The sequence below is a fragment of the Belonocnema kinseyi genome, chromosome 10 (assembly GCF_010883055.1).
Source record: "Belonocnema kinseyi isolate 2016_QV_RU_SX_M_011 chromosome 10, B_treatae_v1, whole genome shotgun sequence".
Taxonomy (NCBI): Eukaryota; Metazoa; Arthropoda; class Insecta; order Hymenoptera; family Cynipidae; genus Belonocnema; species Belonocnema kinseyi.
In genome coordinates, this window is record NC_046666.1 from 106,482,058 (window position 1) to 106,508,110 (window position 26,053).

At 33.6% G+C, this 26,053-nt stretch overlaps 1 protein-coding gene across 5 annotated transcripts in view; it reads left to right on the forward strand.

Moving 5' to 3' along the window:
* Positions 1-26,053, forward strand: part of LOC117181480 (maternal embryonic leucine zipper kinase-like) — a 252,964-nt gene that overhangs the window by 23,106 nt on the left and 203,805 nt on the right. For 3 of the 5 annotated variants that reach the window (XM_033374181.1, XM_033374184.1, XM_033374180.1), the window contains exons 2-4: positions 11,813-11,963; positions 19,328-19,437; positions 20,810-20,963. In XM_033374181.1, the coding sequence (XP_033230072.1) occupies positions 11,813-11,963; positions 19,328-19,437; positions 20,810-20,963 (415 nt within the window). Of the gene's footprint in view, positions 1-11,812; positions 11,964-14,600; positions 15,164-19,327; positions 19,438-20,809; positions 20,964-26,053 lie in introns of those variants that run through there. The other 2 variants (XM_033374182.1, XM_033374183.1) reach the window with 2 other exon arrangements.

Below are 26,053 nucleotides of genomic sequence, written 5' to 3' on the forward strand. Positions count from 1 at the left end.
TGTCTTCATGGTTATTTATATTATTTATGGACAAGTGTTTAAGAATGGCTCTCTTCGACGAAGAGGGTGTGGATCTCGAAACAGCAAGGGTACGTGGGTTAGTGTTCGCAGATGATAAGGTTGTTAGGGCAGAGTCTATCGAAGACCTACAAAGAATGTTGAATAAACTAGATGCAAGCATGAAGAGCATGGGCCTCAAAATTAACGCAAATAAAACAAAAACTATGGTGTTCGAAGGAAAGAGTGAGAAAACACTATGCAATATTTTAATAAATGATGAGAGAATTGAACAAGTTGATAAGTTCGTATACCTTGGTAGCTTATTTACTAGGGACGGGAAGATAGATGAGGAATTAGATAGACGAATAAATGAAGGTAAGAAGGTTATTGGTAGAGCAGGTACTCTTATCAGAAGTAAAAATATATCAAATAAAGCTAAAATGGCAATACATAATTCTATATGTGTACCTATTATACTATACGGTAGCGAGACATGGACTTATCAAGAAAAAGCTAAGAGTAGAATTAACGCAATTGACATGAGATTCATGCGCATAATATGGGGGAAAACCCTGATGGACAAAGTAAGTAATGAGATAATTCTAAAAGAATGTGGTGCAGAAGAGACGCTAGTAGACATATGGGAAAGAAATCGGTTAAGATGGTTCGGACATGTTGAGAGAATGCCAAATGAACGGCTAACGAAACAAGTGTATCCAGGTAAAGTAAATGGCAGCGTGCCCAGAGGTAGACAGCGGAAAGAATGGTTAGAATGTGTGAATGAGACCATAGTTAGAAGAGACATGAGAAGTCACAGAAACACGAGAGCCTGCATGAAAAAATGCATGGACATAAAAGAAGCTAGAGAAGTATGCCAGGACAGGAAAGTATGGCGGAAAATAGTTAATAAAAAGAGTGTCAGTAGAGTGAATGACGCCGGAATCAAAGACCTTGGCTGCAAATGGACCCAAGTAGGGAACCTTACATAACGACTTCGTGAGGTTCTTCGGTTGGGGTGATTGCTAGAGAGATTGATCAGCAACCAGGGTCGGAGCAGTGTTGCTGAACGAACGTGTAATCTACTTAAATAGCACGAGAATTCTGGATCAATCTGAAAAATCTCTATCCCTTCCACACACTACTCCTTTCCCCTACCGAGTGATTCAGGCCTACCCCGAAAAGGAAATGGCTTAATGGTGTAATGATAATCATGAAATAATCTTCGTTCCTGTTACTTATGTAATTACTTTGACTAGTCACAGGGGTACCCCCCAGCCCCATGAAGTGGTGTAAAAAGGGGCAGGGATGTGATCTTACATTATTTCTGTGACTAGTCACAGGAGTGCCTTCCCGCCCCCACGAAGCTTTGGAAAAGGGGCAGGGGTGTGATCTTACATTATTTCTATGACCAGTCACAGGGGCGCCTTCCCGTCCCCACGGGGCGTTGGAAAAAAGGCAGGGGTGTGATCTTACATTATTTCTGTGACCAGTCACTGGGATGCCTTCCTGCCCCCCACGGGGCGTTCGAAAAGGGGCAGGGGTGTGATATTACATTATTTCTGTGACCAGTCACAGGGGTGCCTTGCCGCCCCTCGGGGGGCGTTGGAAAAGGGGTAGGGGATGTGCCTTAAATTATTTCTGTGATCAGACACAAGGCCGCCTTTCTCCTTATCAGATATTGGAAATATTTATGGGTGTAACTTAAATTATTTCTAGTAGCAAGTCCTATTTAAAAAAATTCTAAACTTTTTACCAAGATATTCCTTATTTTCACCAAAAAAAAACTAAGGCTTTTGGTGAATTTGTATAAGTAACTGAAAAAAATAAAGAATAATATATAATTTTCATAGTTTTGTCAAGCTTCAAATGTTAAAAGTAAGATCCCATCCCAGCGCGTGGAAATCATAGGGAGGTTTTGAACGAACTTGAGACTACGCTGACACAGAGCAAATATATAAATTTATTTGGATGAGTTAGAGCTTAAAGGACTACATTTTCTAAAACATAACCTAACTTTTAGTTTTGTTCGTTTGCAAGAAAGGAGTAAAATTTTAAAAATACATCATTTGCGGGACGACTAGACAAATAGTGAAAATAGACTAGTCATCCCGAATTTCGGGATGACTAGCCAAATGGTGAGAATAAATAGGCTAGCCGTCTCGAATTTCGGGACGACGATACACTTCGTTTTTAAAAATTTTAAATGGAAATATTTCATTGCTTTAAAGTTGAACTTCTTTGTTCATCCATGAAAAACAGTAAGATTTTACAAAATCTTCCCTTACCTCAAATAGTTTCACGTAATTTTTGGGTAACCGCTAAATTCACAAAAAAATGTAGTCTGTAAAAATGATGTAAAATGGGGGCGGGAGAGGTCAAAACGTTTGAACCCTAACAACGGGAGGAATGTGGCTTAAAATTTTTAAATAGAAGTTTATGTAATTTATGCACAGTCCCTTGCTTCATATTTATAAAATAAACATTTTTTAAATAAAAGTTACCTGAATTAAAAAAGTTATTTTTGCTCATTTAAAAAAAATTTGACTTAAACAAAAGTTATTTTTCATTATCAGGTTTGGCTCCTTTACGACACCTTCGGATAATTTTTCTTTGAAAAAAATCGCTAGATATTTTTATTTGTAATAAAGCGTAACAACTTTTCAGCAATATCCATTTTCGATTTTAAAAAATGTGGTAATTTTTCAAAGTACCATCTTTCAAATTATAATTTTCAAAATGGTTATGTTTAAATTGCAATTTAAACAAATTTTAATTTGGTTCTCTGAACTTAAAATCATGTAAAAGAAGAAATGTCATCTTAAGGCTATGTAACGAGAGGGTTACATGACCAAAGCTGGTCCTCAATTTTTCTTTCCCAACTTACGTCTAAACGAAATAAAAGTTTGGGAAATAAAAGAGGAGGGAATAAATTGCATGTCTCTGCTTTGTTCCGGTGGAATTTTGAAAAAATAATTTTCGGAGAAAATTAAAATGGAAGCTATATTGGTACTTTTCTGTGCAGAGAAAATGTCAAAAATGTCCTGTCGGTCCCGTGTCCCCAGTACGAGTTTTCTCGGATTTTAGTAACATTAAACTACTATTACTGTAATTTATCTCCTTGCAACCTAAATTATATCATTAGTATAAATAATAATATAAAAAATACATTTTGTGACGTCGATGATTGTTTTATCGACTATTACAAAAAATTTCAAAGTTTTCCTTCGTTTTCATGTCCTGTCGGTCCCACGCATATTTAATTGGTTTTCATATAAGAAAAAATTTTAAGTCAATGTAAATTTGAGTGAGATTTGTTATTCGGATAGTTCTTCAATCAATTTCATCTTTAGAGACTTAAATAGTCAATTTGGCTTTTCAAAAAATTAGTTAAACTGTGCTCTTAGACAGGCGTCCCTTAATTATATGTCCTGTCGGTCCTGCCTAAAACTCCTCAATTATTTGAGAAATATACAAAAATAAGGCACAAACATGAAGTATTATTAAATTTTTCGTGCGCAAGATGTCCACGACGGTGCAGTGAATAAGTAATTGTGATTGAAAAATAACAGTTCTGATGCGAGTGTGAAGCAAAAGTGCTAACGGAATTTAAAAAGTTATTATGACTCACCCGTCAGTTGATGTTTATTTGAATAAATCATGGTACATCCTATTTTTTCTTCTTAATAATTTCCAGAAAAACGACAGAAAGTAAATTACAAGGTATCACACCATTGTATTTTATTACATTTTTATTGGAATTTTATGTAAATTGTACCCATATACATGAGGTGGTGTGACCTAGACATATCTTTACTGTTTTTTTTAGAGATGTCGGATTTAAATGACCTAATTATTAAATTTTTTTGAAGAAATTTTACAATGGCATCAGGGTCTTATGAAAATACTTAATTATAAAACATGCATTTCTTTAAAGGTTAGATTGGCAAACGTTTCGACCACGGATAGGGGTCCTCCTCAGTGCCAGATATAAGATTCAAACAAGTTTTATATATCGAGCCATCCTAACGGTCGGATGCAAACGGACGCGACACGACTTGACAGTACTTAACCAAAAATTAAAACAATAAAAAGCTAACCGAGAAGTTAACGCTAGAAAGTCTTGCTCAGGGAATTGAGCAAGATAAAGCTAGAAGTTGGCCAAAACTAAAAGATGCACGCTCACTCCATCAAATCATGAAAGTGCTATATCAGACGAGCAAAGCAATTTCATGATTTGATGGAGCAAGAACTTTCTAGCGTTAACTTCTCGGTTAGCTTTTTATTGTTTATATTTTTGGTTAAGTATCATCTAGTTGATCGGTGCGTTGGCATCCTATCGTTAGGACGCCTCGATATATCTATGTAATAAATAAAATTAAAATTAAAATTAAATTTTGGCGTTCAATATTTGGTAAAAAGATGTTTTCATGCATAAACTTAGTATTTCTATGTCATGCATCTCCTCTCTCTCTTTGCCTCTCTCTTCTCGATCTCTCTCGTTCACCGTCAATCCCCTCTCCGTATGGTCGTCCCGTTCCGTCGCAGAAGGATAAGGTGATCGCGGAGAAGTAAATTACTTCGTAATCCCACAAACACAAAAATTACAAGTATGTCGCATAGGCACACACTTAACGTTTGAGAAGAAGTTAATGGAAAAAAACATAATAGGCAAGCGATTGAGAATTTTTATAAAACAGAATTCTTGTTTATATAAAAAGGATAGTTTTCGACGTAAAAAAATAGAGACATCCTTTCCGTTTAAAATCGCGAAGAAAACTGAAAAAGCATTCACAGAGGTCCTCCACTTTTAAAACTTACGGGATTCAAAGAGACGGTGCTTTAATTTTTAAAGGGCTGTGACCGCAATTCTACCTGAAAATTGAGAGGACCTATTGCCGGCTCCTTTTAGGGGGCGAAGGCCGTAGTGACCACGTGTTCTAAAAATTTGTTTTGCTTCACAACAGGATAGTATATTTTTGAAAGTTTTTCCACGTCGTTTCTTAAATTTACAGCATTCTCATTCCTAGCAATATGACACATTTCCAACATCAGACGTTTGCAATAGTGACAGTCATTCGCAAGAATTTTCGCGTTATAAAAATCGAAAAAATAATGTTAAGAAAAATGGAAAAGGCATTTCAGTTCCTAAAAAATGCATAACGTATTTTGTGAATGGTCTGTTTAAGTATCACCCCCACTTTAAATTTGAAAATGGCCAATTTATGGACACTTGTATTTCTAGGGGTGCATTTAATGATATTACAAATTGCAGTTTAAATCAACAACAATTGCTTACATAACTTTAAAACTAGAGGTAGAAGTAGGGAATTTTTCCAAAGAAAACTTTGACCTATAGTGTACCTCCGTGCTTACTGTGACATTTTTTCTAATAAGGCCTCTTATGTTTTCATTCAGCTCCACCATATCTCGGATGCCACTGTTATGATGAAATTTAATATATAATAGGTACTTTTTGGGGTGGAAATTCCCAACGAATTCATTGAAGATAGTTTTGAATACAAAAACAACAAAAGCAATGAAAATACATCAAACTCAAAACAAGATTGGTGAAAAATCATTTGTTTTCTTCAAAAAATTGTCATTTTGTTTCTATTTACCGAAATTAATAATTTTTTCTTGAAACTAAAGTCTTAATGGAATATATGTATATATATATATATATAATTAAAAATTTGTTATAAGGACATCCGCAGGATTTCGCCGGGAGCGGGTGCTAATCTGAAACATTACATCCGCTGCCAGCGAAATCGCGGTAAAATTTCAGCCACAAACACGTCTCACGACCGTGAGATAGGTGGTTACAGTCTGTAACGGAATCAATACGACGATCAGCATTTTTCCCCCAAGTGTTTTAACATATTGTTGACACGCAGGGAAGCTTTTTAGGCCATTAGCGATTGAAAGCTTGGCACCTCCAAGAGCGCCGATGATAAGAACGATTAGTTTAACAGAATATTCCGGGTACAATCGTTGCAATTCCCTTATACGGTCTCGATACCTCTCTTTCTTTTCATTCTCCTTGGTTATGATGTTTTTATCAGCTGGTGCCGACAATTCGATAACGAACATGGTTCGCTTCTCGAAGTGAAGAAGAACCATGTCAGGCCTCGAGTAAGCAACAGAAACAATTGTCGAGAATATAAAGTTTCAGTATATGCGGCACTTCCCATTCTCGACAATTGACTCGATTTCCCTAGGAGCATTTAGAGGAGCGATATTAAGGTTAATGCCGTGAGAGTTACAGAGATGGTAATAAAGCACTCTTAGTGCCGCATTGTGCCTTTGAATGTAGCTTTGACTGATCCTTCACATTTCTGTGGGAGATACCGTGCATACACTTATCGAGGAGCTGTTCACGAAAGTTTTTCTCTTGTGCTTTCTTAATCCGGGTTTTCAGGAGTGAGTACTCAAGATAGACAAGATTTGATTCATTTTTCTCACCTCTAATACTGAAGTTAAGTTCGAGTGTTTCAGCAGCCTCCTCCGCTGCTTTGTACAGAAATGCTCCTTTACCCACTTCTTCGTGATTCCTGACCATTTCAAGGAGAGGGTCTCTCCAATTTGCAACTCGATGTGCTGTACCCAGAATAATCCTGTTGTGAAGACATTCAAGACTCAATATTCCGCGACCACCTTGACGGCGTGAGATGTACAGTCGCGGAACGGAAGACTTAAGATGCATGCTTTTGTTCACGTGCATAACCTTTCTTGTCTCGATATTATGGGATCTGAGCTCGTTCTTCGTCCATGGAACTACTCCAGATGAATAGAGTACTATCGGGACGGCAAGCATGTTCTTTGCAGATACTTTGTTCCTCGTCGACAGTTCGGAAGACCAAATCTGCCGGATGAGACGTTTGTATCTGCTTCGGAGAGTATCCTTTATAGATGTCAGGGATGCCATTAAGTTTTCCTCGCTCCAAATAAACATTGGCGCATTTGTCTAACCCAAACTCCATTCCAATTTTCTTAGTATTTCGTTTGACAATCCCTAAAGCTAGATGTAGTTGTTGTTTGTTTTTAGGATAAATCTTAAGATCGTCCATGTCAAATACATGAGTGACCTTGTACTTTCGATCTGCGTGTTTGCCGCACAAGTACACGTCGGAATGGCGAAGTGCTAGAGATAGTGGCAATAATGTAAGGCAAAAAGAGGAGTGGGATCATGGTGTCGCTCTGAAAGACACTTCTCTGAAAGGTGACCTTGTTGTCACACGATTTTTTCTAGATGAGATAGTAAATCTGGTTTTCCAAAGCTATGCGATTGTAAAAATAAGTTACAGCATTACGAATCATCTCCCTATCAATCAAAGTAGCCTGTTGCAGAATCCGATTCTGAAATTCGTCTAAGCTTTGCAGTTGCGTTGAGTATACTTGGCTCTTTAAATAACCCTAAAGAAAATAGTCGAGAGGCGTCAGATCAGGAGATTGCCTGTAATTTCCCTTATGCTTGGTACAATTTGGTTTCTGAGAAGCTCTTCATATGCACGGGCATTCAGATTATCATCGATGGAGAAAGGGTCTATCAACGTATCATTCAAGATACCGGCCCAAACATTAATCTTTTGTGGATATTGTGTGTCTCTCCCAACATCCAATCAAGATTTGTGTCGAACCAATATCTACAATTTTGCCTGTTAACTTCACCTTTTAAAGTGAAAGTAGATTCATCTGAAAATACTGTATTGTGCAAGAAAATAGGTTCTCTATCAATTCTGTCCATCATAATTTCACAAAATTTAAGCCGACGATCAGGATCGTCTTCATTGAGCTGTTGTAAAAGATGAACTTTGTAAGGATGGAAATGAATGCTTTTAAAAATATTTCGCACTGTCTCAGGAGCAATGTCACGCACATCACCAGCTCGACGTAAACTAAGGCGTGGGTTTTCAGAAAATGCATGGGCTATGTCTATCTGCATGTCCTCAGATCCTGCAGGTTTTGGCCGACCAGTTCTCTGAAGGTCCTTGATAGATCCATGATTCATAAAGCGCCTTACAGTTCTTTCAATTGTTAATTTTGAGACATAATAATCTTTTAGGAATAGATGGTAAGTATGTACTCGTAATACGTAAATTTAGTTTTGATTCGTAATATTCGTATGGAAAAACCGTATAGGACTTATGGTATCGTCTTAAGTATTGACTTAGAAATCGAAAAACGGTATAGGACTGTATAACTCTTTCGGGAGGAACAGAACTCTCAGCAGAATACTTGGAACTTTTAATAAAAAATTTCCTACTGATTTTACAATATTTAAAACGCTGTAACCAAGATCAATACAGAGCTCACCAATGAATTTCTCGTTGAAATTTACTTCAGGAATTACACTCACCTCTTGGAAAACTTTGTTAATTTCAAATAACCTCTGACTGATCTTGACCGTTACAAATTGACCTATGACTTGGGTACGTACCTGAACGTATAATTTTCCGCTCTATCGATTGCAGATGTAAAAAATGGGGTTTCCATTTAAAAAAAAAAAATTGACCTTCAAAAAGCCATGAAGGTGAACTTCAAGGTTAAAATGAAGGTCACCATTGAATTCCTCGTTGAAATTTACTTGAGGAATGACCTTCACTTTTTTGAAAAAAATTTTACCTGAGGAAATATCCAACCGTCCCGGGACTTTTTACACACCCTGTGTGTGTATATATATATGTTTGTTTGTGTGAACATTTTATTTGATTATTTTATGTTTTATATACACATGAATAGTACCACAAAATGTTTTCAAAATCATGACAAAATTTGGAAGTGTTTCATAATTTTATATGAAAAACAATAAAATATGTTAAAATACTTACATTCAACATAATTCCGTCTACTATATTGGAGAAAATAAAAAAACTTCAAATTTCACCTAGGGTACTAGCATATTTGTCGTAGTAGGGAGAGATCCTTGGTCTACGCAGGTAGAAAGTTACAGAAGCCAGAAATTTCACGAGGTGCGAATTCGCACCAGTGTGGTTATTGAGGGTTAATATTACCTAGAAAATGTCAGTTTTTTTAATATTAAATTATGTTGGAGTAAAATCTGTAGAATGTTTTGAATAAGAATATCAAGGATAGAACGCAATATTGCTATCCAGTAAAAAGTTACCGCTCACATTGCGACGCCATCTGTATGTTAAAATGTGAATGAATGTGAATTTCAAAATTCGTCGTATTTGTTGATCAGTTTCATGGAGAATAGGCATCTTAATGCTAATCTTTGATTTATAAGTATGTAAAATGTGCTTTCAAAGCTAAAGAAAATGTTCCAATTGTGTACGGCCACGGAAACGGCCTGGCGCCATCTATTACCAAAAAGTGGCAATTTCTTAGGGATGATTTCCACTTGTTTACATGCAATTGAAAATAAATACATTTATACTGAAAATAAGAGTTTAATTATCAGATAACGGGAGTGCCTGTAGGAAAGCTGATAAAATCTTGAGTTAGGGGAAAAAAAACTTTTGCTCGAGTTTATTAAACGGTTTGATCGTAATTGCGTTTTGAATTTCTCTTGTCAATGACAGATCTCATAGAGCATTGCAAATATCGCATAAAGTATTTCAATACTCTTCTTTTTTGAAAAAGAAATACTAAGATATCTGGAAAAATTATTGCGTTAATTAAGGCAGTAATATTATTTTTATACGATTTTATACGATTTTTGTAAACGTAATGCTAGTTGTGAGATTTTGAGGTTAGAAAGTTTAATTATCACATAATATTTATGGAGTATATTTTATTTTAATTTGAATTTCATGAATTATATTTCATGAAAAAATATCGTTTAAACAAATTTAAGGTTGTTGAAAATAAGTGATAATTTATTACTTTAACGATTGGTGAACAATTGAAAATAAATTTTTGTCACTTAACGATAATACAGTAATATTTTTGTAAAAAAACATTATAGAAAAAAATTAATTTGAATAAATTGTTTAAACCATGTAACATTAGTTAACCAGCGGTGGTTAATATTTTACTGAAGAAATAATTATAATTATTCATTTGAAAAATTGAGAAAAATTATTTAAACAAATTTAATTTGTTGAAATAATTGAAAATTAGTTAAATTTAAAAATAGCAATACTTATCAAAAAGAAAGTTTTAAGCAAACCTACATGTCATTATTTATTAGAATTTTTCACAGTGAGTGTCCCGTATCTCATTTATAATTTATAAATATTTTTGGCACAAAGAAAAATGTTAGGAAATTTCTAATCTTAAGCCTCTCTAATGCTTCTCTTTGTATTACAATATATTTGTTATCTAATAAACACCTGTAATTTAACGTCGTAATGGGGAGAACTCTGTCTGTTAACGGTGCACTGAATTTAGCTTATTTCCTTTACTTTCACTTCTGCACCCTTATCACATGATTTACTGCTAAACTTTTTCCCTTATTCAATGTTTCAGGATGAAAATCGATAAAATGACTTGTAGCTTAAAATCCCGTTCTAATTAAAATATACATCATCAAAGACCATTTTTTCACTAAATCTTTTTGCTAGAAAGTTTCCTCTATTATTTAGTTTCGTTTTGAAAAATGTTACATACGTTTTCAAAGTAATCATCTATTTATTTATTTATTATATTTAAAAACAATGCACACGTGCTAACTTGTATAAATGTCAAATTCCTATCCGCTAGAAATTTCAGGTTTAGGCCATCACGGGCGCTGCCTGTCATATCCGGTTAATATCACGGCCATGTCCGTACCCAATAGAAATAATATAGGATTAAAATAGACTGAATTTGAATTGAATTTGAATAGACTGAATTTGGAAATTACTCTTTTATTTCACTAGAAAATTGATGTATTCGTTTATTGTCTTTCAGATCCTTAAGCGTCTTTTATTGTTAGTACTTTAATAAAAAAATATAATAAAAACTTTTTTGCAAACAATAGTATTTAATTTGTATTAATATTACATACCTACTTACAATGTTTTCTTGAAACCACCCTCATATCTATTATTACAGAAAATTACTTAGTGGCTCATATCTTTTCAATATATTTGGAAAAATATAATGTGTCACTTATTATTAATAATAATTATAATAATAATACCTTTTGTATTCTTCACGATGGTGTGAAACTGCAAAATGCCTACAACGATTCAGCCGATTAGGTTAGGCACCCTTCGAAACATTATGTTCAAGAAATGTGTTTCATAGACTTTTTTATGTAATAAACACACACGTATTTGCTGTCTTCTCAACCTGCAAAGTGTGAACAATTAAAAAGAACAATATTTTTGCAAAAAATAATGTGCATATACATTTTCAAGCAAAACCGAGTCCCAACGTAGAGGTTAAGGAACACTTTTAAACGCGAAAGTTTTCCCACAAGTTATTGAATGTGACAAATATTTATTAATATTATATCAAATAAACGCAATAACTATAAGCAATTCAAATTTATTCTTAAAATTAAAAAAAATTTCTTTTCCATTCGTTACCGGAGAATTTTCTCTACTTTACCGGAAATTTCAGCCGGTACCGGTCAATTCAGGTTACGATCCAATACTACTAGAAGAATCCGTATTTTTTAATGTTCCTCCTAGTTTACAGACCGTTTTCCTCACCCTCGTACACTCCTTAGCAGCATACATGCATCCGCCCATGGGTTATGTGTATATTTCGTTGGTACCCAATGAGTAATTCAAAATCTTGTTTCTGAGTATCTTTTCTGAATAATTTTAATTGTATCACGTAGGCTGTTAATTTTTGGAACCATACAGTTGTACTGGACAATCACTCATGAATTTACCCAATTTAATTATGTATGTTACAGGATGATTTACCAAGAGTGAAATTAGAAATTGAAGCAATGAAAACTTTATTGCATAAACACGTATGTAGACTTTATCAAGTCATTGAGACTGAGTCCCATTATTTTATGGTCATTGAATACTGCTCAGGTGGAGAACTTTTTGATCACATAGGTATGTACCTTTTCAACATCGTTTATAAAGATTTTTGTATCTGTCAGCCATTTTCATTCAAATGTAGTTTTTTTAATCCTTGCTGATTTTGTGATATGCGTCCTCTCATAAATTCAAGATTTTGTTTTCAAAATGCCCCGAATGACACCAAAGTTAGCTTTAAAGGAGCCTAAGGCGAATTAATTATTTCAATTCTAACAAAGATATAATATAGAAAGTAACGAATCATCGTCAAGTACACTTACTAAAAAAACAGCTAATTTTCGACTAATTCATCAGATAATATTTCAACCGAACATAGTGGATATTTGAATTATTTATTTGAAAACAACCCTTCCTTCTGCAAAAAATAGCGATTTTGATTAAATCATCAAAAAAATTCAACATAATAAAAAGAATTAAAATTATTAGGATGCATTTAAATGGCTATACCCATAAGACAGCTGTCAATCATTTTGTAATTAAGAGGCATTATGGTAATTGGGTCCAACGTCGACTGCAGAGAAGTGAGATTTTCAAGAACTATGCGCTTAAAAATATGTTATAAAAAATTCGTTTATTTCAGGAAGGGATAACTGTTGATCTGTTGTAGTTAGAATGTTTATGGCTTCATACTTTAGACTTTAGACTTAAAATAGTCGGGGTATCATCACAAAAGATTCAGCAATAAAAAAAATTTTTAACCGACACAGGCAAGCGCTTTACAGTAGAAGTTGGTTTAAGCTCGGCCTGATATGTCTTAAGATAATAAATAATACGACAAAGTTTTAAAATTCGAGGTTACATGGAAGAATTTTTTAATAAAGCTGCAGGTAAAGTTTTATATTTGCCTTTGTTTAAAAATAATAAATTATAATATAGCAACGTAAATTTTGGAAAGTCTGTCCCTCATTTTTCAAGTTCGTTTTGTAAAATTAATATTTTACGATAGAGCCCTAAAGAAACTACTTTAAAAAAATTGATATTGCGGGAAAAACCTATCAAAATTGTCATGGGGAAAAATTTTTAACGCCATTAGAAGAGTTAAAAATGGCTGAAATAGACGATATCTATGAAGATCACAAAATGTTCAACCCTTCGGTAAATATTTGTCCAAATGGTAACTATTTGCTTCCATAAATTACTATTTAATAGCACGACACTTTGTCTAGGTTTGGCTTAGATCGGACAACGTCGATTTTTTGAGTAAGTATAATTTAGAACTTTTCTTCGTTAAGGTAATAGTGTAAAAATGCGCTTTAGTAAAGAAAAACCCGCCTGTCCTTGAATATGAAGACTAGAAAGGAACTTTAGCAAAAAGATCTCTTTTAGATCCCAGGTTTTTCTACAATGTAAAAAAAAGTGGTTGAAAATTACCACATTAATCAGTGGACATAAAAATACCAGTGATTAAAGTGGGAATTTCACTGCAATGGTTGAAAATTAATGTGATACTTTAAAATCACATGCAGACAGGAATATTCCCGTAACACTTTCAGACAGTGTAATTTCACGTTCCTCTTGTAAAATTCAACCGTCAATGTAAATGACAGAGGCCATCTCCAGACAAAGAGACGCATAACCTCAACATTGACATACAGTTTAGAAGACTGCGCATCTTAAAATATAAAACTACGAATCAGAACATGTTCACTTATGGCCATATGAATTTATCCCAACTTCATATAGACAGAATGGATGCAATTCTTAAAATATATTACATTTCATATATAAAACACGCGAACTCGTTGTTGTGTTGTCGAGTAACAACGGCCCAGCAATTAAATTTCCTCTGCAGTGGAATTACAAAATTTTGGTAAAATTTCCATCGTTCTGCTTTTTTGCACTTCCATGTGAATTAGATTACAGTAAATTTTGTGATTTTAAAGAAGCCTGGTAACAGTGCATGATAACACCGGTTATAAGATGGTTGAAATTTACCACATGTGGAAAAACGACGAAAGTTACGAGAAAAAAATCCAACAAAACCTTTCGACAAATGCCTGTCGGAAATCGAGCGCGCAGCGCGAGTGTCACGATGAGAATGCGTGCCTCAAAGCCTACAGAGCTTTGAGAAACTTAATCTTTGACTATACTTAATTAAGTAGACAATTCAGAATATAAAGACGCATATAAATACTGCCATCTAAAATAGATCTTTTTGATAAATTTTTTTCAAGCATTCCAAATGCAAAGAATAAATATCCGAGCGCGAAGCGCGAGAATCAACCGTCGCGCGCCCTAGGCGCGCTCAAATTACATTTCTCAAAGCAATTCAAATTACATTCCTCAAAGCTCTGTAAGCTTTGACGAATTAATTCTCACCGTGACACTTCCAGTTGGCACTCGATTTTTGCCAGAAATTCTTAAATGTATATGTTCTAACCCACCTTACGATAAAATTTTGTAGGTATTTTGAAAAGCTACAGTTCATTCTGCTTTCAGTTTTACTTATCTAGCGTCATTTAGAGTAAAATCAGAATTTTCGATTTTTGCGTAGCAGTTTTGACGAATAAATAAAAAAATGTGAAAACTTTCGGAAAGTGGTAAAAAAATTTGTGCATGACTTTTTGAAAGCTATAATTCACTCCCAAGGACGTTTCTTAATATCTCGCGTTTTTAGGCTACTGAAAATGTAATTTTGAGATTTCTTTGTAGCATTGTCGTTGGATTAAAACCAAAACGGCTGGTTGATGAAGGCTGGATAACGAACTCTTTCTTCTGTTTAGGACCCAAAAAGAGTGTGCTACAGCCCGATTCGATTCGTTTATTTTTTCGAGAGTTATTGTGCTTATGGACAAACGGCCGGCCAGATAGACACAATCGTGAAAACTTAAAACACTTAGGTGTGAAATTTAGGACTGAAATGGTTCAGTATATAAAATTAATATATATTTACAAAATTAATTCTAAAACGGGCGAAACAGAAAACAAATATGCCCCTGAATGACTGGCGAATTCCTGAGCAGAAGAGTTATATAGGTTACAAGTGCCGTTACGCGGAACAGGTGCCGTTGCGTGCGCAACCAGCCTGAGAAGAAGGGATGATCGAAGTCGCGACGTTGGGACTAGCCTGATAACTGAAGAACGACGGGATCGACAGTCGGCGCCAAATAGTAGATACGGACAAACGTTTGGCTCTCGACTCTAAGAGGCGATAGATCGTTCCAGGAATTCCGTTCACCACTAAATGGTACCTAGCTGCCTCATCAAAAAGAAAAGTAAGGAAAGCTGAGTTTAATGATTTCTGTATTGAAATCCTCTTAAGAAATTGAACAAGCCATAAGTGCATTAAATTTTGGGATTAACTTTTATCGGGCTCCCTCGCTCTCCTATTCTGTTCCGTTCTAACACCTTGGGGTGATACTGGAGGGTTACCCGCCCATCCTTGAGCAACCCATTCTTATGGGATCCAAGGGTGCCAGTGCCGTAGATCAAAAGCGACGGTAAAGTTAAAGTGAGGCGATTTGATACCCATAGTTTGTCAATTTGTCCAACGATCTAATTTGTATGGGCAACCTGTTTTTAGACAGGAACTCATGCAGTGAGGTCAGAAAAAATGTGGAGATAAATTGGCATCTTATGGGTGTTTGTATGTTTTGACGTGAAAAGCTCATAAACTTAGGAATTAGTAACATTCCCAAAATAGTTTCATGAGTTTGTTGACTCAAAATAAAACGGCAAATAAATGGTAGATTTTTATTAATTTTGAAGATGAAACAAATGGGCATTTAAAAGCTCAAGCTTTTTTTCACTATAAGTTAAAAGGGTAGAAAAGCAAGACTAATTTCTAGGTAAATATTGTTCTTGGAGTTTGAGTAGCATGAAGTTTCGCTTATAGAGTCATTGGTAGCAAGAAAAAGGGATCCCAGCTTTCCTTAAAAAGGGGGAAAACTTTTAGATTATTTAGTTAGCGAGTGAATAAGTAGAACGCCGGTTAGTAATAATTGGCAAATTCGAGTGTATTAGAATTGTTCACATCGCAATTTGATTCTCGCTTCTGTAGACAAATCTCTTTGTTTAACATAAATTAATAAGTTTTTCAATTAAAATTATGAATTCTTTTCAAATAAGGGTTAACATTGATCCAGAACTCAGGAGCGATTATGTAACAAAGGGCTTTTTGTAGCAGGATTACTTTAAAATTAACGGGTTAAAATTTGAGAAATGCGAAATTAATTTAATGTAAATTGCGAACCTGAATTAATTGACAAAGTATCTTTTGGCATTTTCGTAAATAATAAATTAATTCTTTTCAGATTTATCTTCCTAGCAGGATTGGTACCGATGTGTGTACTCGGCACCAATTTCCTGACCATGGCAAATTAAAAATCGAACAATTCAAGACTCATGATGATGAATTTACCTCGTTCAGGCATCAAGCGTAAAATTGTGTATAAAAATTGTTTATAATCAACAAATAAATATTCTTGATCAAATATTCATGATTCCTGATTAAATATAAAAGAATAAAGTTACAGGAAGAATCTAATACTTTCTTCATCCTAATAACTCAAAAGGAGTTTAACAGAAATTTTTGTTACGTTGTCAAATTGTTTTTTTTTTTAACAGCGGATGAGATAAAAAACAAAATTAAATCATTTTTGATAACATTTATTATAATAATAGCAATTGTTGACGTATGATGATAACTTATCACTATATATCAATCTTGCAGTAAATGTAACAAGTTTTAGTTGAAAAAATAATATAAAATGATAACAATGACAAAATTATACACAAATCTCAACTTACGATCTTCTTTCACAGGTTATAGAAGACTTCAAAATGTGTTATTCACTAAAAAAGTTAAATAGTTTTAAAGTCTACCAGAATTATATTAAACTTTGTCCAAATGCATCTATGTTCCAGATTTACGCTAATTTTCCGGAATCTTTCCCTAATAAATTTTCTCCGTGTAGTTTTCGACATTTTCTAGTTCTCTTTTGGAGACATTTAAGTATTGCGTAAACATTCAGTAAACACAATGCGCGTGAGATATTAAAAATCCATTAAAAAATAAATAAAATAGTCTCTCAGATATCTCTTCCAAATCTCATGTCCAGCTGACGGCCCAATAAAGGTCCTATCTCCATGATTGTTGATCCAGAATTCTAGGTAGCATTTTTGTTTTTGTACTTGAGGGCAATTGACTATCGCGAATCTTCATAAGTTGAACCATTCGTGCGCACAACGGCATATAAAATTGATTTTTTAGCCCAGACGACCTGCACAATAGGGTGTATTGAAAATAAAAAATATTTTTATTTTGCTTTTGAATAGGGATACAAATGGTTTGTAGTCACTAAAACTACTCTTCTACAATAAAAACAGAATAAAAAATATCTTCAGTTTGTGCATCTACGTTTAGTATCGAAAAAGGAAAATACAGTTATTTCGGAGCATTTTAAGGTCGAATTTTTTTAATGATTAGGATGCTTGGTAAAAAGTACGACGAATGGCACATTTCTTGTTCGTTTGAAGCAACATATTTTTTTTCTTGTTCAAATGAACTGTATATGTGTCCTATTTCCTAATGCTACCAGACTATTTATATATAGTTTAGAGTGTCTAGGCTCCAGATAAAAATCTTAAGTTTTCAAATTTTGTTATAATTCTGAAAATGAAAAAAGTCTAATTTTATCACTATTTGTCATTATTTCACTAAGATTTTGTAGAAAACGAGTGACGGTTAGTTGCGTCAAATCACCAAATGACAGGAGCATTCCATTCTTCTTCATGAACCAAGACGCTAGTAGTTACGGCACTTAACCTCATATTTCACAGCTGCTCTAACTGTTTTGAATTATATGTTCGCATTTTGTCTGAGAAGAATATTGATCTCACAACACTGGACTGCCTTTTCATCATCTCTTTGACGTTCTTGGTGTTGCAACATCTGGAGCTGATGAATATTCGGGTATAATGGGTAAAATATTACCGACTTGTTAAGAGCTTCTAGTCGGCTGTTTTCACAAAATTAATTTTTTTAATTCCCTAATAGTTGACATCACTGCTTCAAGTTCAGATAAGTATTTGTTAGATATGTGGAAAGCTGTAAACTCAGGAAAATGATCGCCACAGTATGCCAGAAGAAATCCGGTAAATTATCGCATGCTGTTGCTGACACTGGTGAATGGGCTACTTAGGGCTTGCATATAGACAAGAAATCCATAGTTCAAGTTGCGGGTCCTTATTAAATTCATAATAAATGTTCACGAACCCATGTAGTTCGAAATCAAGTGTCAAGATACAAACAAATCTGCCCCTAAACACTCGTGAAAATCTATTCTTGAGACACGGTATCTGGAAGGTGACCTTTGTTAGACCGTAGAAAAAGTTATCCAAAATAATGGACTGTTCGCTGATGCAGAGAATTTGCTACTTTCCATGCTGTATGATGAAAGGCAAGATGTCAGAAAGTTGGCTGTATTTTGTATTCTTTCAAGAAGAAAATATAGATGAATTGTAGTAATATAGATTTTAGCTATAATAGTTAGAAAATTCGAAGTCACCACCTTAAAATTTCCATGCTAGAGCCTAAGAAGATCTCATAGATTGGACCGTTTGTGTCATAAACGAACTCCCCTTAGAAAGATCGGCGTCGCAAGACGAATTACCCTCGTTTGCAAAGGAAAATGTTGATTACTCTCGATTTCAACACATTTTCAACCTCCGGTGCAATACCCAAGCTGTGAAAATCTGTTTAAAAGAGGTGACGTCAGCATCTGCTCAGGTACATACTTTCAACGCAAGAGGTAAGGTTATCGGAACAAGTTTCCAAACTCGAACAATGATAATTAATTTTATTAATAATATAATTTTATTTTATTATATTTCTAATACAAATTTCATTTAAATAAAGTACCCACAAAGGTAAAAAAATTGTAAAATCACCAAACGGACTTAAAAAAACAGTGTATAATTACACTTTATCTCATTTTCACTAGAACCTATGATATTTCTATGGGGTGCAAACTATAGACATTAGCATGGTAAGAACGTATTTTGCCTGATAAGAACAAGGAAATGTGCCACTTTTCTTACTGTTTACGAAAATTCATGACTTTAACATTAGTGTGAGAACATAAGATAATTTTAAATTTGGTTTATACCGCACAGTTTTACACGCAGATGCAGTTTACAACTTTTGCCATAAAAAATTCTAGACCTTAAAATAATTAGGAATAACTGTATTGTCCTTTTTTTGGCAATTAACGTCATTGTAGAAAGTGAGGAAATTCTTTCTCCTTCTAGGTGAGTAATTTGGGCACTCGCCTACAAAATTTCAGGCCAATTCCAATGTTGGGACAGAGAATAATTTGCCTAAAACCACGTTTTATAATCCAGTGGCTCAATTATTAATATCCTTTTTTTAATTGCAGTTGAGAAAAATAGGCTTAGTGAAACTGAGTCGCGTAAGTTTTTTAGACAGATAGTATCCGCTGTAGCTTACCTACATAGCCTGGGATATGCACACCGGGATTTGAAACCAGTAAGTTTTAAAGCATTATTATATCACTTTTAGTAAAATCAGACGGAATTTGCATTTGCAGTTAAATGTAAGGGATTTTTTCCCTATCGTTATTTAAATTGCAAGTTCAATATCTATTAAAATTTAAGCACGATAATTTCAAGGACAGAATCCATTTCAAATCAGGCAGGTTCTACACTTAAAGTCGCTGAATCTATCGGGGACAAAATATGTTGTATTTAGAGGAAATTAAATTATACGTAATTTGCGATTTGTGGAAAAAATTTCACAAAATTATGCGTATTTGAATTTTTGCTTCGTTTTTCAACAGACCCCAATTTTTTGTTTAAAATTACATAACTTTGACCCTAATTGAGGTATTTGATATTTCTTACTACATTCCGGTCCAATTTATCGCCTTATTTCGAAATTTCTCAAAAAATCCACACTTATATTTTTTGTCATTTTTTTTCTTGAATTTGTACTATCACAAGAAAAATATCTTGTGAGTCTTATGTGGGCTAGATAACTTTTGTCCCATGGAGTTACTTTTTTCATAAAATCGAATTTTCGTATTTTTTTTTTTTGGTTACAACATATACGAGAAAATATTAAGAAAATATTTTGCGCAATTTGGCATTTAAATTTATTCTTCGAGTTTTACCCATTATTGTTCATCTAAATTTGCTAAAAAAAATTTTGTTAATGTAAAAAAAATATTCTATAAGTTTTATGCGGGCCAAGCAAGTGTTGTCCAGAGAGTTTTTTAAAATAAATATCGAATTTTTTATTTTTCTCAAAAACGGTACACAATATCCTAAACAAGTAAAGAAATGTTCTGTAGAACTTTTTGAACTGTGCAAACTAATGTCTTAACATTTTTTCGTATCTGTTGGAAGCAAGAAAAATACAAAAATTCGATTTTATGAAAAAAATTTCTGCTGGCCACAAATGTTATTTAGCCCTCATAAAGCTCACGAGATATTTTACTTGTAATATTAGAAATTCAAGAAAAAATTGACAAAAAATGTAAGTGTAGGTTTTTTGAGAAAATGTATCTTTAAAGAAATAATTGGGGGGTTTTTGAAATACGAAGCATCAATTCAAATACGTATCGCCATATTTTCACTAAAAAACAACATATTTGTCCCCGAGAGATTCTACGACTTCAAGCGTAGACCCTGCCTGATTTGGAATGGATTCTGTCCAAGTATGTTTATTTTAGTTTCCAATTTTACCATTATTTTAATGAAACCGTTAGTCTTATTCATTCATTCACCTTAGGTTTCAGTTTGATCAAGTTTTTTTGGGTTTATAGGTGAATGATTTTTGTTAAAAGTTTTTTCTTAACACACACACACACGATATTTATTCGTATGTACATTTTAATTAGGAAAACGTATTGCTGGACAGAGATCAAAATTTAAAACTGATAGACTTTGGCTTATGTGCCAAACCGAAGGGCGGAATGCAAAATCATTTGTACACATCGTGTGGGTCGCCTACCTATGCTGCTCCGGAATTAATTCTGGGCAAAAAATATTTAGGTAATTATAAACTTCTATCATTAAATATAATTATTTACTTCATTTACGATCATTTGGTATTCCACTATTTTTTGTACGTCTTCAAAATGCAATATTTTTTTTACTGCAGAAAAAAAATTTTGTGTCCGGTAATTTTGGCCAAAAACATGTAGTAATGCTAGCTTCAGCTGAAGCCACAACTCCGGTATGCGAAACTCGGAAACTATTAATGGTATCAAATTCTCCTTTGCGCAGGAATTCAGTGTTAATTAAGTGCTCTGGATTTGTGCTATTTAAAAAATCCGGGCACTTTTAGTTTTACCAAAAACGTGTGGTAATGCTGGCTTCAGGTGACTAGTGTTATGAAACCAGGAAACTATTAGTGGTATCCAAATCTGCTTTGCGTAGGAATTTAGTGCTATTTAAGTGCTAATATATTCTGCAAAAACTACATTTTGTGCCCGGGAATTTTGATCAAATACATGTAGTAACGCTAGCTTCAGGTGGCTCTGATGTTGTGAAACTCGGAAACTGTTAGTGATATCAAGATCTGCTTTGCGCAGGAATTTAGTGCTAATTAAGTGCACTGGATTTATGCCTTGCAAAAAATCCGGGCACTTTTTTTTACCAAAAACGTGTAGTAGTGCTGGCTTCAGGTGACTCTGGTATGCGAAACTCGGAAACTATTAGTGGTATCAAATTCTCCTTTGCGCAGGGATTTAGTGCTAATTAAGTGCTCTGGATTTGTGTTATTCAAAAAATCCGGGCACTTTTAATTTTACCTAAAACGTATGGTAATGCTGGCTTCAGATGACTAGTGTTATGAAACTCGGAAAATATTAGTGATATCAAGATCTGCTTTGCGTAGGAATTTAGTGCTAATTAAATGCTCTAGATTTGTGCTATGCAAAAAATTCGGGCACTTTTTTTTACCAAAAACGTGTGGTAATGCTGACTTCAGGTGACTCTGGTGTTGTGAAACTCGGAAACTATTAGTGATATCAAGATCTGCTTTTCGTAGGAATTTAGTGCTAATTAAGTGCTAATATATTCTGCAAAAACTAAATTTTGTGCCCGGTAATATTGAGCAAAAACATGTACTAATGCTGGCTTCAGGTAAAACTAAAAGTGCCCGGATTTTTTAAACAGCACAAATCCAGAGCACTTAATTAACACTGAATTCTTGCGCAAAGAAGAATTTGATACCATTAATAGTTTCCGAGTTTCGCATACCGGAGTTGTGGCTTCAGCTGAAGCTAGTATTACTACATGTTATTGGCCAAAATTACCGGGCACAAATTTTTTTTCTGCAGCATAAATTAGATTTTCGATAGTTTTTGAATCGCTGTTTCATATAAAAAAGGAATTCAATTTTTATCTTTAATTTCTTAAAGATGTAACTTTTTTTTTGTTGACTAGCGTGAGGTAATAATATTGGGTCGATGGAATGACAGTGTTGATCAACTAGTCGCGATATGGTACTTAGTTTTTGATTAAAAAACAAGCTTTCGCTTGGTGACACCAAGCCTCATCAGGGATACACATGGAAGTAAACTAGTCACCTAGTGGAAAAGAATTTTTAAAGATAAGATGTGTCGTTAAAAATGTTAGGGAAAGATGTTCTATGTGATAACGTGTGTTATTCTACTTAACATTTGTCGTTATAATACCAACTTAAGATAAGCATTATTGGAGTTTGGTTACATAACTGTTATTTATAAAGGTGAGGTTCAGAAAGACTTAAAAAAAAATTATTGTTTTGGTAATTAAATAAGATAACAGAACTGCGATACTTCCTCCTGGACATGCAATGCATTTTAGTGTAAAATGTAAATAAAATTGTGGGCACCACTCCTCATCACCATGACTGCATGTCCAGGAATGAGGTTATATTCGTTGTTATGTGGAGAGATAGAGTATCCTATGTTCGCTAGAGCCGCCTATGTCGAAGTTGGAAAATTAAAGATATAGCGGGAAAATTTGTTTTTATAACATAGATAATATACATATTTTAAATGTTGTTAGTCGATAGAATTAAAGTACGGTATATATCGCTGAGGAAATCTGTGTCGGAACGTTTGTTGACAGAGTTTTGATGTTTCACAATTTGGAACATTTCTTTGAAAGTGCGTTTTTTATCATTATTTTCGGTGCGCAAAATTTTAGCTTTAAAAAAGTCAAATTGGTGGTCTAAAGTGTGTGAGTGTGAAACCAGAGCAGTACATCTAAAATCTTTTTTACAATCGGTCTTATGTTCTCTAATTCTATCTTTAAAATGTCGTTCAGTTTGGCCAACGTATACACATCTGCACTCACATGGAATTCTGTAAATAATATGGGTTTTTTTTCTCTATTGGAGTTATATCTTTGTTTTTTGTGAAACAATAAAAAGGATCTTTACCGTATTTGAAGTTAATTAGAATATTGAAATCGATAAAAGTTCTTTTGTAGAATTTCGTGGATTCATTGATAAAAGGTAGTGCGATAAGTTGATTAAGATCGATATTTGGAGATCTGTTTTGTGTTTTAATATGTGAGTTTTGGTTTTTAGCCTGTAAATAATTTAATCTTTTATTGATATATTTTTTAGTAAAGCTGCTTGGGTAGCCGTTATTCTTTAGTGTATTTTCGACGATTTTAAGATTTTTTGCTTGAAATTTGGTGTCTGAGAGTGTGACGGCTCTATCTACTAGATTCTTAATAACAGAAATCTTATCTTTAGTTGCGATGTTAAAATCGAAACTAACGTATCTCCCTGTCAGGGACACACATCAGGACGTCATCAACGTATCGGATATAGAAGGTTAATTTAAAAGGTAGTTTTTTGAGGATATCTTTTTCGAGCCCTTCCATTGCTAAATCAGAAATTATACCGAAGAGAGGGGATCACATGGAAGTACCAAAGGTTTGTAATATTGATTTTGAAAAATGCAATATGCGTTGTCTAAACAAAATTCTATTAATTCTTAAAATTGTTGAATTGGAATGTCGGTGTGTTCTCTGATTTTAAACCAGTTAGTTTTTATATTTTTTAAAACGAGTTCTTTAGGAATATTTGTAAATAAGGATTTGGCGTCTAAAGAAACAATTTTGTAATTTACAGGGATTTTAATATTTTTAATTTTTTCAATGAGATCCCAACTATTTTTAATGTTTGATGTTGTTTTTCCAATTACTAATTGAATGAATTTTCCAATATATGTATTTCGAAATGCTATAGATAGGTGATCCGATGAAGGAAGTGACAAAATTTTTCTCCTAGCTGAAAAAATAACCTACATCTTTAGGAATTTCTGTTTCAGTGAGATTAATGAACTATTTTTTGTTTGGTCGCTTTTTGGAGTTGATGTCATAGTATTTTTTTGTAGGCCATTCAAATTTCGTTATCGATTTTTTCTATTAAGACTTTCGCAAAATTGTTAATTATATTGTTCTGACAATCAAAAAATCGTTTAATTAGTAGTTCTTTATCTTCAATATTTAAGAGTTTCATTTCTTTTTTTGTATCTCGCTTTTGACTTTTCTGATGCTAAAACTTGCATTCGTGATCTCTAATTTCAAAATTGTGATTTTAAAATCTAGGCAGTATTTGTTAAAATGACTTTTACATTTAGGATTATCGAACTCAATATTAGGTTGTAAATTAATGATGTGTGCGGGAAGGTATTCTTGTGAACGGCATCTTAGTAGAAAGCGATTTTGATTACTTAGATAGGCTTTTCTTTTTTTTAATCCAGGTTAATCTCATTAAAAAATCCCATTCTTCCGGTAGTAGTTTCTTCCAAATCATATCCTATCTATAATATTTCAAAATATATTGGAAAATTCATTCAATTAGTAATTGAAAAAATTAAACATTAAAAATAGTTGGGATCTCATTGAAAAAATTAAAAATATTCAAATCCCTGTAAATTACAAAATTGTTTCTTTAGACGGCAAATCCTTATTTACAAATATTCCTAAAGAACTCGTTTTAAAAAATATATAAACTAACTGGTTTAAAATCAGAGAACACACCAACATACCAATTCAACAATTTTAAGAATTAATAGAATTTTGTTCAGACAACGCATATTGCATTTTTCAAAATCAATATTACAAATCTTTGGTACCCCCATGTGATCCCCTCTCTTCGTTATAATTTCTGATTTAGCAATGGAAGGGCTCAATAAAAGATTAAATTATTTACAGGCTATAAACCAAAACTCACATATTAAAACACAAAACAGATCTCCAAACATCGATCTTAATGAACTTATCGCACTACCTTTTATCATTGAACTCACGAAATTCTACAAAAGAACTTTTATCGATTTCAATATTCTAATTAACCCAAAATAATGATAAAAAATGCACTTTCAAAGAAATGTTCCAAATTGTGAAACATCAAAACTCTGTTAACAAACGTTCCGACACAGATTTCCTCAGCAATATATACCATAGTTTAGTTCTAACGACTAACAACGTTTAAAATATGCATATTATCTATGTAATAAAAAAAAATTTTCCCCCTATATCTTTAATTTTCCAACTGCGACATAGGTGGCTCTAGCGAACATAGAATAATCTATCTCGCCACATAACAACGATTATAACCTCATTCCTGGACATGCAGTCATGGTGCTGAGGAGTGCTGTCCACAATTTTATTTATATTTTACACTGAAATACATTGCATGTCTAGAGGAAGTATCGCACTTCTGTTATCTTATTTATTACCAAAACAATAATATATTTAAAAAAAAGTCTTTCTGAACCTCACCTTTATAAATAACAGTTATGTAACCAAACTCTAATAATGCTTATCTTAAGTTAGTATTATAACGACAAATGTAAGTAGAATAACGCATAATCAAACAGAACATCTTTACCTAACATTTTTAACGAACACATCTTTAAAAATTCTTTTCCACTAGGTGACTAGTTTACTTCCATATGTATCCCTGATGAGGCTTGGTGTCACCAAGCGAAAGCTTGTTTTTTAATCAAAAACTAAGTACCATATCACGACTAGTACGAGGGTAGTTCAATAAGTCCTTAGAATGACCAACAAATGGCGCGCGAATCGCTCCAAATCATCTGTTTTCAGTCAGCACCACTCCCGACTAGATA